This window comes from Nicotiana tabacum, chromosome 6, assembly GCF_000715075.1.
Source record: "Nicotiana tabacum cultivar K326 chromosome 6, ASM71507v2, whole genome shotgun sequence".
Lineage (NCBI taxonomy): Eukaryota > Viridiplantae > Streptophyta > Magnoliopsida > Solanales > Solanaceae > Nicotiana > Nicotiana tabacum.
In genome coordinates, this window is record NC_134085.1 from 91,106,744 (window position 1) to 91,119,620 (window position 12,877).

Below are 12,877 nucleotides of genomic sequence, written 5' to 3' on the forward strand. Positions count from 1 at the left end.
TTATGCAAATTAATTACAATATATTTCATCCAAAAGTTTTTTGATTTTTATTTCTATTTCGTTTTTGCTTTCATTAATAAGATTGGCTCAGCTGCTTTCTTGGTTGCTTTTCTCTAATTGTCGTTCATCATTTGTATATAAATTTGCGCCTCCTAAACGTTCTATTTCTACGTTACCTTCTTTTGAGTAGATAACTAAACTGAGTTTAGATTTATGGATTTAAGTTATAGTAGTATATAATAATGGTATAAAATATTTACACAATCAAGTTCCTAAAAATAATTACAAGCTCAGTTAACTAGGAGTAATTATATTCGGCTTACTGGTATTGACACATGTTCTTACCCCGATTTTGAAAGCTGGCCCCGCAACTTTTGTTTTTCCCATTTAAGCACCTCCAATTGGAAAAAACACGCCTAATAAACACTTCCAACAAAGTGGGTATCTCAATTAGGGGTGTATAAAGGAAACCGACAAATCGTACCAATCCGATAATCCGAGTCAAACCGAAAAAAAAAACCTGACTATGGTTTGGTGTTGGAAAAAAAAACCGACCATTATTGGTTTAGTTTGGTTTTAACTAAAGAAAGTCAAACCGAAACCAAACCAACCTGACATTACATATATAGAAATTTTAGATATATTTAATATATAAATATACTTATTGTGATGTAATTTATAAATATTTCTTAAAAAATTTCATAATTTTATCTTTTAAGGTATTATTTCAAGGTTGGACTTAGAACTTTTGAATGCTCCAATAAGTTTTATAGCCATTAATATTAGTAAATTAAATAATGCTAACAAAAGCTCAAACCAAAATCAAATCAATACCAATGCTAACAAAAGACATTCAGTTCAATATTACGAACGAGAATGTATTGAATATGTATTTTTTATTTTGCAATAATTTAGATAAAAATGCATAACCTATTTTTATTTTTCTTTAGTGTTTAGTCATGTAATTAATACTCCCTTATTAGTCTATTTATTTTAGCATGACTTAGTACTTTTAGATTATGTTTATTTTTATTATGGCTTTTTAATTAGCAATATTTATATTACATAATTTTATTGTCTTTATTGTTGAATATTTTAGGATAATGCCATTACACATCTCATATTTTGTATTATTTTTTTGAAAAATACTTTATATAGTTGTATCTTACTAGGATTAAAGAAATATTTTGAGCATACATTATATGTTTTGTTCTACGAAGATTTTACCGGAAAAAATAGCCCAAAAAACCCGAAAACCCGAGAAAAACCGAGATTGAAAAACCCGAGTTTTATTGGTTTGGTTTGGTCTTTAGATTTAATAAACCGACACAATTGGTTTGGTTTGGTAATTGTAAAATCCAAACCAACCCGGCCTATGTACACCCCTAATCTCAACTACGCCGACATATATAAGTAACATGTCACATGCTTTGTTGAAGGAATGTAAACAGCAGAATTTAAAGGAGAGGTTCAAAGTTATATAGTACTAAATGTGTGCAGGAATCTTAGGACCCGTTTGGCCATAGATTTTGCCAACATAAATTTGGGTTTTATTTGGCAAACACATGTATGGCCATAGATTTTGAAGGTTCCTAGGTTGATTTTGCTCTATTTGGCAAAAATTAAAAAGTTGGAGGTTTGAAAGATTCACAGGTTTAACCGGGAGTTGACTTTGAGGATATCAGGTTCAGATTGTTGTTCCGAAATTTGGAATATGTTCTTATGTTATTTGCGACTTATGTGCAAACATCGGTTGTATTCTGAGTTAGTTTGATAAGAATCGGACGCTTGGTTGGAAGCTTATAAGCTTATCAACTTAAGAGAATTTAATTGATGGTTTAGTCGTCGATTTGTAGGTGTAATGATTTTACATATGTTTGGAGACTTTGGATAGTTCCGGGTAGTAATTACGGACTTTTTGATATTATCAAAAGGGGTCCTGGGCAGCTCGAGTGAGTTTTAGGCCACCCTGATTTTGGTTGAGTTACAGATTTTATGCTGGTGTCAGGTCCATCTTCGCGATCACACAGGTTGGATTGCGATCACAGAGTACATTTGAGCTGGGACAGATCCTTCTTCTTCGTGTTCGCGACACAGGGGTTGCGTTCGCAATAGTTGTGGCAGATTGACTATGATGACCCGATAGGTCATTTATAGTTTTAACCTTTATTTATGTGCTCCGAAACCTCGACTACCTCCGTTTACCTTCCTCGATTTGTGTATGCAGTCCGTGTATTTTTTTGAAAATTTTTTATGTGAAATATTAAAGAAAATGTGAAACTTAGCCTTAAAATGATTCGAGTTGTCTACGGCCAATATTTTGTATAAATGGACCCGGATCAGTATTTTGACAGTTCCATGGGTCCGTATCATGATTTGGGACTTGGGCGTATACCCGGAATCGAATTCGGAAGTCCCTAACTTGATTTAACGAGATTTGTTGAAAACTAGTAATTTGAAGGTTTAAAGAATTCTTTGGTTTGACCGTAGGTTGATTGTGTTGCTACCGGGTTCGGATTTTGATTTCGGAATTTGGTATAGGTTCATTTCACTATTTATGATTTGTCTACAAAAATTTGGTGCAAAACAGAGTTAATTTGACGTGATTCGGACGTCCAACTGTAAATTTGCATGTTCTTGAGTTTCTTTGAAACTATCATTCATTTTGATATCCGATTCGTAGTTCTAGGTTTTATTTTGGTAGTTTGATCGCACGAGCGAGTTCGTATGATGTTATTATACTTGTGTGCATGTTTGGTTTGGAGCCCAAGGGGCTCGAGTGAGTTCCGGATAGGCTACAAATGATTTTTTGACTTAGGCAATTGCTGGTTTCTGATATCAGGTGCATTGTGCTTCGCGATCGCGAAGGGAAACTTGGGGCTGGGGTGGTTTTCTTCTACGCGAATGCGGGTAGTCGCGAACGGAAAACATTGGGGGGCTTACCCTTTGCGAATGTGACCACCCTCTCGTGAACATGAAGGGTTATGGGATTCTGGGGGTAGTCGGCCAGTAACTCTATGCGAACGCGAGATCGACAAGCGCAAAATCGGTGTATAAAACTTAGGCTCGCTAGTCAAAGATAGTATAGTATTAAATCGTCTCCACAGAGATTGGGTTAAATAATGTTCTAATAAATCTTCAGCTCAACACTATGCAGGATAATAAATCTTTGATTTATGTTATTATCGACTACTAATAAAACTAAGATTTTCAATCGTAAGAAACTAATGGCAATTAATGACTAAATAGCAACGATAGAATATCAAGGTGAGAAGTAAGGGTTGTAATAAGATATGTGATCAACTATTATTCCGGGTAACTCTATGTTAAGTTCACTCTTAACTTTTATTGACTCCTTCAATTTCAACAGATGATTAGGCTACCTTAGGGATTCAGATTCTTCTTCCAAATGAATGAGAGTTCCCCTAATCAACCTAATAACCGATCCTATGAACATATACATAAATATAGTGAATGAATCTTCTTTCGAAGAACGCCTCTCGAATATTCTTCTAAACTGAATTAATTGATAACTCTCTAAGCTCTTTTGATTACCTATTAGAGGCGTAAAATCAACCCAAACAATATGGCACAATGCAAATGCAGCAACACTTCTCTTTCGATTAAAGTAAAACCACAATTATCCTTGCAATTCAATTAATAACTTATTCAATGAACTAGAGCAATTAACAAAGAATAAATCCAAAATAATAGTCAAATCACAACATCCGTCAATAACACTAAGAAAGATTACTCCATAGTGGAGAAGTTGTTCATCACAAGAGTATTAGAAGAACAAAAAGGCATTATAATTCTAAAAATCAAACACACTTTCGTATTGAATGAATTGGATCAAGTATTTTGCATCTCTATTGCTTCTTTGCCTTCTTCTCTCCCAAAAGTTGCTATAAAATTCAAGATACCCTATTTTAGATGAGCTAGGCTTCATATAAGTCAAAAGGATTCGCATCAGAAATTACAAAAATAGGCTTGGGAAAAGTTTCCAGAACTGAACGTGCATGGCCGCTCACCTGGAGGTGTTATCGCGCATATGGTCGCGTACCTCTAGCAGTGTACTATTTCACTTGCGCACTCAAGTGCGCGCTGGATGGGTCTCATGCGCGATTGCGCACCTTGGTGAACCTCTTGCTCAACTCTTTGTTTCTCCCATTAAGTGCATTGCGCGTTGATCCCCGAACATTATCCCAACTTAAACCTTGGGCTTTTACTCAGACTTCAAAGCTTCAAAATAGCTCGAATTAGCTCCAAAACCTCATCGTAGCTCAAAAACACTCCTACAAGGCATAAAACACACACTCAGTGCAAAATAATATCATTTAAAGCTCAAGCACTAGTAAAGTGCAGCGAATTAAAGTGGAATTAATGGCCAAAGTATGCAATTATAGCCTACCATTAACACTCCATACCTAAACCATTACTCGTCCTCGAGTAATCAAACTACACTTCACCTAAACTACGACCTTTTTCAACAACTCTTATGACTCATCACACCAAGACTCTTTAAAACAGATTAAGTACAATATTGTAACATCTTAACCTCAAGATTTGACTCAAAAGCACTGCGCGTTATTTATAACTCGCTCACTTACTCTAACACAGAGGTCAAGTATTACCTTTCCTTCGTGAATCCAGTGCCCTCACACAAAAATAGAGAGTAGTTCTATACATAACAGACATTAAGAACAATTAGGAACTCAAGATAGAAAGAATTCACCCACTCTTAGAAACAACATTCATATGCCACAAAAGATGTACCATATGATTGCTTGTAGTGTACTACTCTACTAATTGAGCTCATTCAGTCAAATATCAAGTGGGACTGTAATTGGTTGTAATGTAGGTTGCGGGATGGGTAGGATACATTTAGATATAAGAGCAACTAAACCTCCCTAAGCACTTTTAATACATACATTTTAAGATTCAAAACCCCACACTTATGTCAAACGATGACTCCACCTTCACATCAACATACATCAACTCCTACTTCTTTAAGCATAATTATATCAAGAGTTACCACTTATCATTCAATATTTGCACACAATACAACTATTTTTTTTCTTCTTTTCTTTTTCAATTCAAGTGTCTCTCATTTTTTTCAAAACAAAGCACCTTTCTCCTTATTTCAATAATTCCACTCAAAAGCCAAATCAATACCCCACACTTTAACTTTTACAAAATTTATAATAAATTCAAGTGCTCACGAACGGTGAAAGTTTCAAATAGTTGGTCAATTCAAACAAACGAATAAGGCTTGTAATGTGCTTGCCAAAGAAACAGGATTACAGGCGCAAAAAGGGTTAACTACGATACATAATAACTAGGTGGGTAAAAGCATATAACTGGCTCAACAAAGAAATGCCTATATCACTTTCAAGACTGAATAAAACTACTACTTCTCATTGCAAACACACGGGGCAAGTTCTATACATAAAATGCAACGTACAGAATAACACAAAACCTCACACACACATGGCACATAACTCACTCAAGATTGAACTATCAAGACACTCTAGTCAAAGCAATTAAGCAAAATTAAGATAATACAATTTAAGGTACTCATACACGAGTAAAAAAACTTAGCCTAAGTGTCACAACTAAAGCATTCACTATTCTCAAGGCATAATAGAGTCTAGATATATTGCCTTTCATTCAAATCATAGCTCAAGGTTCCCACACCTAACAAAAATAAAAGGCTGAATACATAAGTAGCCCCTTAAACTTATCCAAATTTTTCACTTAGATACTTATACTAAAACTTGTACCTATTGAACACATGATCTATGCAAAAGGTGTTTTATTAGACACGAAAATTTGAGAGACCCAAAAACCAAAACGCGTGTAATTCACTGACAATGACATGGAAAAGCAACCACTGAAATAAGGCCATGTGGCTTGTGATTTTATTAATTCAAAATATATACATACGTCTTCTTTTTCTCCAAACATATTTGGATTCACCATTAAAACCAGACTCACACCAACACTTAAAAGCTTATAGAAAGAATTTCTCATTCTTGTTAGATTTTATTCTTCCTTTTTACCAGAAAGACATTATTATGTCTGATATAATTAAACCCAGATTAGCAAGAATTATATTCAGACTAACCTTATATGAGTATGAAAAAAGCAAAAAGATTAGATCTGCCCCACTAAATATCATCTCTTATAAAAAAGTCTATTATCCAAAATAGAATTGAAAGCATAAGCTCCATAAAATAAGTGTTGTTAAGTCTACAATAGACTATTATTTTTGAATTAAACTTAGTTTTTCTATTAGTCAAGATTCGAGACATGGGTATATATTGATTGTTTTTCTCTGTGTGCTTTTAACTCAATTATCCATGAGTTATTGGATTGGAGTTCCAGGATTAGCTTAACATTATTCAAATGAGATTGATAATTATTGCTGCCAGTAGGAATTACTGAAAGTGCTCGTTCCATGCTACAATTTTACTTTTTTCTTTGAACTTCACAGTTCTATGTTAGATGAGTTGGAGTTGAAGTTGTATGAAGAAATTACATAGACATTAGGGCTTTTTTAAGTTTGTCAGCAATACACATAGAAGAGGGTGAATTTTATTACTATTAAAATTTATATATTTGTCAGCTTAACTTTAATAGATTCACGCGCTAAGGATACGTGATACTCACACTTTATGACATGTCAGCATTTTGTGTCTCATAGAACACTTTTTGCATAGATCAAGTATTCAATAGGTACAAGTTTTAGTATAAATGTCTAGGTGAAAAATTTGGACAAGTTTAAGGGGTTGCATATGTATTCAGCCAAAATAAAACTAACTACACCCGGTTCAATCAAAAATATTGGAAAAGAACCGCGATACAAAAAAAAATCAAGGGGGAATTAATACACTACCTAACAAAAGAAATTTTTTTTGTCTTTTTCTTTTGACTTTAATCATTCAAGAAATCCGTCGAATGATATCCATCATCGGGAAAAATCGAAAATTTTAAACTTTTTTTTTCTTCTAGTTACTACAACTAACAAAAATAAAACTAAAACTAACAAAAAGAAAACTCATATACATACATGTGAATATCATTCACCCCACACTTTAAATGGTGGTATGTACCCATAATACATAAAGAAAAATGCAAAGGTGAAGAAAAAACTCCCCTGAACAAGTCAGTCCATGTCAGAGACGGTGCCGAGGTCCAGATGACAAGCCCGACCAAGTGCACGCAGCCATGCCATGATCTTCTTCTCGAATTTGGCATTCTATGTAGCAAGGGTGTCCACTCGAGCTCTCAAATGAGTGACTGAAGTACGCATCCCCAACATCTCTTACTCTAAAGCGCTAGTTAACGTATCCCATCCGCCGCCTGAAGGTTCCCCAACACCCTGCTCATGCGGTGGAGAAGCAGCGACATCTTTACTATGCACCTCATCGCCCTCGTCAGGCGCATCAGATTCCTCACTATTTGCCTCAGCAGGCCCAGTAGGTTCCTTCCCAATTATAACTTTATCAGCCCTAAATTTCTGTTCGAGCTTGACTTTCCCATCAGTGGCCTTGTTTTCCGGTACCCGTGCCTCACGACATAACCGAGTGACTAGTAATGGGAAAAAGAGCCCATACTGCTGCAGAGGACACCTAATTGTCATCTCATCCTGAATGACTTACGTCAAAATTGTGGCCATTGACGAAGCACCAAATCAGAGCAGCTCGGGGACCATTCACCTCAGTAGTGTTGCATCAAGGCATGAGGTGGTTATTGATTATATAGAGGCAACATTTTCCCTCAAAAGTGTGCGAGGCTGAGTGAAATTTTCGTCCCTCCTTTGTCCATACTACCTCCTTCCCAGGTACACAAATGGTTGTAAAGAACAGGCACCACAAGTATGGTTCTCCGCAGTGCGTGGAGTACTAGCCACCTGTATCAGGGTCTTCCACGTACTCCGGCAGATGGTACGCCCTTCGGATGGCCTTCTTGGAGAAGTCCATTCTCTTCTTCTGGACTGTGCAGACATGACCGTCATGTTCTGGGTAGTTTGCATAAAATTCCCAAACAACTATTAAATTTGCCTCGTTGGGTTCTTCAAAGAATACCGCTAAGCCTCACCTGACCAATTTATGATACACTCTAGGATAATCATTTTGGAGAGACCCAATATCAATTCCCCTTTCCGGTATGGGCTTTTTGCTTGCCTTGTTATGAAATCATTCTTGGGCTTACCAGGAGACGAACTTGTTTTGATCATAGGGGCAATCGGAAAGAGAAGCTCGCTATCGGGACGTGCCCGCTTGACCACTTGTGGAGGCACCTACAATTTTTCTCTTCTTGGAGGGTGCCATAGTACCTGTAACAAACCGCCAACTATCAGCTAATGAATCACTTGGTGAACCAAGAGAGGCCACTCAGACTTCACCCTTATACTTGGTCACAAAATTGCACCCTCAATCTCATTGAGGCATTTACACAAATACTTAACATGCACAACTACTTCTAAACCCCCAAATAGCAATTTTAGCCATAGCAAAACTAACGATACACCATTTTTACTCCTAGAAACTATATTGTCAGTCTCCATGGTGAAACTTAACCTCCACCCATACGAAAAGTGAGAATAAAAAGAAAGGAACAAAACAAAACAAAATAAAAATAATAAAAGAGAGAGAAAGTATCGCACATACCTGAGAGGTCTCTGGGGAACAGAGCTCGCGATGATGGGTGAAAGGAGAAGAGTAGAGGGTGTTTTGGTGTTGTTTTTACAAAGTGGAGATGAGAGAAGGGGGGAGCAAGTTAGAGTTCGTTTAGTATAGGGGAGAAAAAGGGAAATTTTAGAATTTGGGGTTGTAGGGGGTCCGAAATTAAAAGGAAAAAGAAAAACTTACCTGTGCGCGGTCGCGCACGTTTGGCAGTGTACTGAGGAATATGCGCGGTCAGGTGCGCAGTCATCCCTTTAGGTACGCGACCATGTACGTTCTGCATCATCTGACGTTGCCTTTTGCGCGATGATATGCGTGAGGTGCCCTACCAGGTGCGCGGTCGCACATGGATACATTCAAAATGGGCCTTTTAGACACCTTAGTTCCTACCTTCTGCGATGCGTACCTTCCGCACCTACCACATCATAATATACACTAATTTCTATATATTCTATGCTATAAACAAAAGTGAAAAATCTAACTAGTAGAAGAGTTAGAGGTAATTCTGAGTTATAGTCGTCAACTTGACTCAACCGGGCATCCTCAACTGATTTTGATGCTGAAGGATTGCTGAGTAAATCCTCCAGTAAGATACGGTTTTAGCATGTGCCCTGTCACTTTGAAACTCTCCGCTCCGTCCTGGTTCTGGATCTCAATTGCCCCATATGGTGATACATGTTTCACCACAATACGGTTCTGTCGATCTAGATTTAATTTTTCCGGGGAACAACTTGAGTCTACTATTATACACTAAGACTCTATCCCTTTCATGAAACTCCTTTGGCTTAATCAGGCGATCATGCCACCTTTTAGTCTTTTCCTTGAAAATCCGCGCATTTTCATATGCGTCGAGCCTAAACTCCTCCAATGCATTCATTTGAGCCAACTTGTGTTCACCTGCAAGACTAAGATCAAGATTAAGCATCTTAATTGCCCAATAAGCTTTATGTTCTTTCTCAACAGGAAGATGACACAATTTTCCATACACTAGTTTGAACGGTGAAGTCCTTGTTTTGAATGAAGTTTTGTATGCCCATAGACCTTACTCCAATTTTATAGACCAATATTTACGAGAAGCACTAACCGTCTTTTCAAGAATTCGTTTAAGTTCACGTTAGCCACTTCGACTTGCCCGCTAGTTTGGGCATGGTACGGGTTCCTATTTTGTGTATGACCCTATACTTGGATAGTAGTGCAACAAACTGCTTGATCACAAAGTGTGACCCATTGTCACTAATAATCACTCTAGGTATCCAAAAGAGAGTAAAGATGTTCTTCCGTAAGAATTCACATACCACCCGAGCATCATTGGTCCTAGTAGGGATTGTTTCAACCCACTCAGAGACATAGTAAATGACTACTAGGACATACTCATAAGAATGTGACAATGGGAACGGACCCATGAAGTCAATGCCCCAAATTTCAAAAATTTCACATACCAGAATAGAGTTGAGGGGAATTTCTTCCCTCTTGCTAATATTACCTGCACTTTGATACTTGTCACATGCAGCTACATACGCTCGTGCGTCTTTGTACAAAGTAGGCAGAAATAAACTGGCTTCCATGACCTTTGCTGCAGTATGTTTCCACCATAGTATCCTCCAGTTGATCCTTCATGGCAGTGAGACAGAATGCTTGCCTTCTCTCCATCAGGCACACATCTTCGAATCACACCATCTGCACACAACTTAGACAAGAAAGAGTCATTCCAAGAATAATATTTTACCTCACTTTGCAGCTTCTTTTTCTGATTGGAGGTCAAGTCATGTGGCAGCCACCCACTAGCCAAGAAGTTGGCTATGTCGGCAAACCATGGTGGTCTATCGGAGACTACTACAATGGAAAAAATTTGTTCATCTGGGAACTCTTCCCGAATGTCCACCGCTTATATAGGTGGTTTCTCCAATCACGATAGGTAGTCAGCCACTTTATTTTCTATCCCCTTCCTTTGATTTCTAGAGCAAATTATTGTAGCAACAATGCCCACTACATCAGACGCAGTTTGGACTCTCTCTTAGTCAGCAAATATTTCAGTGCTGAGTGATTAATATGCACTATTAGTTTGCTTCCCACCAAATAGGACCTGAACTTGTCAAAAGCAAAGACTACTGCAAAAAAACTCCTTCTCTATGGTAGCATAGTTCACCTGAGAGTCATTCAAGGTCCGACTTGCATAGTAAATAGGCCAGAACAATTTATCTCTCCTCTGCCCCAGCACTGCTCCTACTGCCACATCGCTAGCGTCGCATATTATCTCAAAAGGCTCACTCCAGTTCGGAGTCACCATTATGGAGGCATTCACTAGCTTTTCCTTGATCAGTTTGAATGCTCTAAGACACTCCACATCGAATAAAAATTTCACATCCTTGGCAAGTAATGCAGTTAAGGGTTTGGTAATGCTGGAAAAATTCTTAATGAACCTTCTATAGATACATGCATGCCCCAAAAAACTTCTGATGCTCTTCACTGAAGTCGGTGGTGGGATCTTGGATATCACATCTACTTTAGCTCTATCAACCTCAATACCTTCAGCTATGATGTTATGGCCCAAGACTATCCTCTCCTTAACCATGAAGTGACACTTTTCCCAGTTGAGTACTAGGTGAGTGTCCTCACATCATTTTAGAACAAGTTCGAGATTCCTCTAGCAATCTTCAAAGTCATCTTCAAATCGAGTAAAGTCGTCCATGAACATCTCCAGACACTTCCCATTCAATTCTTAAAATATTGACATCATGTATCTCTGGAAAGTAGCTGGTGCATTGTATAGTCCAAAAGGCATTCTCCAGTATGCAACAATTCCGGACAGGCATGTAAAGGTGATTTTCTCAACATCCTCGGGCCTCATGGGTGTTTGATTGTACCCTGAATATCCATCTAAGAAGCAGTAACATCCACACCCCGCCACCTTCTCAAACATCTGAGCAATGAAAGGAAGAGGGAAGTGATTCTTCCTTATTGCATCATTTAATCTCTAGTAATCTATGCACATCCTCCACATAGTAACTTTTCTGGTAGGAATTAGCTTGTTGTCCTCATTTTTTACCACCGTCATGCCCCCTTTTTCAGAACAACTTGTACGGGGCTAATCCATTGACTGTCAGAGATAGAAAATATTATACCTACATCTAGCAATTTAAGTATATCTTTTTACACCACCTCCTCAAGAGTTTTGTTCAATTTGCATTAGGGTTGCACCACTGGTTTACTCCCTTCTTCTAACAGGATCTTGTGCATGTAGATTGTAGGGCTGATCCCGTGAATATCGTATGTACTCCAACCGATTGCCTTATTGTGCTTCTGTAGTAACTCCACAAGCATGTGTTCCTGTTTACCTATCAAATTAGCAGCAACAATCACGGAAAAATTGTTAGTCTCTAAAAAGCATATTTCAAATGTGTCGGGAGTACTTTCAATTCCAGCTTTGGCTTGCTCTTTTCTTTCTCGAATTCTTCTTCATCTACCACATCGTTCTCATTTTCCAGCGCCTCAACTTCCATCTTGATCTCAGGATCACTATCCTTTGTTGTGCTTGAATGACTAATGCATCTCTCTAGTGAGTCACCTACCATCTTATCCAGCTTGTGTTGTTCAGTTAACTCTCCCACCACATCTAGTTTGAGACAAGCATAGGTAGATGCCTCATCACATGAGTATTTCATTATTATCTTTATTTGAAACATTACTTTTTTTGTTTCCCACTCATAGAATGAGTTGCCCCTCAAATATATCAAGAATAGCCCGACCAGTGCAAAGGAATGGTCTCTTCAGGATTAAAGGTATCTCCTTATTCACTTCCATATCTACCACAATGAAGTCTACTGGGAAAACAAATTTGTCTACCCTTACCAGAATGTCCTCAATTATACCATCTGGTATGATCGTGGTCTGATCAGCCAGTTTCAAGGATATCCACACAGGTTTGATCACTCCTAGCTCTCCTTCCAATTCTTGAACACCAATAATATCATCAAGTTAATGGATGCACATGAATCGCACAAGGCTTTGTCAAAATTTTTGCTACCCAACGAGCAGGGTATAGTGAAACTTCCAAGATCCCTACACTTGTTTGGAATTCTGTTTTGTAGAATGGCACTGCATTGGGCATTGAGTTTGACCACTTTCGTTTCCTCAAGCTTCCTTTTGCTTGAAAGGATTTCCTTCAGGAATTTTGCATAGGCCGACAT

General features: G+C 37.8%; 1 protein-coding gene across 1 annotated transcript; it reads right to left on the reverse strand.

The window, feature by feature from the left end:
- Window positions 1-12,392: 12,392 nt before the first annotated feature.
- LOC142181930 (uncharacterized) lies at window positions 12,393-12,877 on the reverse strand. Its single transcript, XM_075255621.1, has 2 exons — window positions 12,739-12,877; window positions 12,393-12,640 (listed from the first exon to the last, which is right to left on the reverse strand). Exons 1-2 carry the CDS (start codon window positions 12,875-12,877, stop codon window positions 12,393-12,395), a joined length of 387 nt encoding a protein of 128 aa, XP_075111722.1.

What these genes read in the sequence shown, in the direction of transcription:
- LOC142181930 (XM_075255621.1), bottom strand. Translation starts at nt 12,877, where the DNA reads ATGTCGGCCTATGCAAAATTCCTGAAGGAAATCCTTTCAAGCAAAAGG. An exon ending in CAAGTGTAGGGATCTTGGAA is followed by an intron (nt 12,641 to 12,738) that starts GTTTCACTATAC and finishes TTGGTGTTCAAG; the next exon opens with AATTGGAAGGAGAGCTAGGA.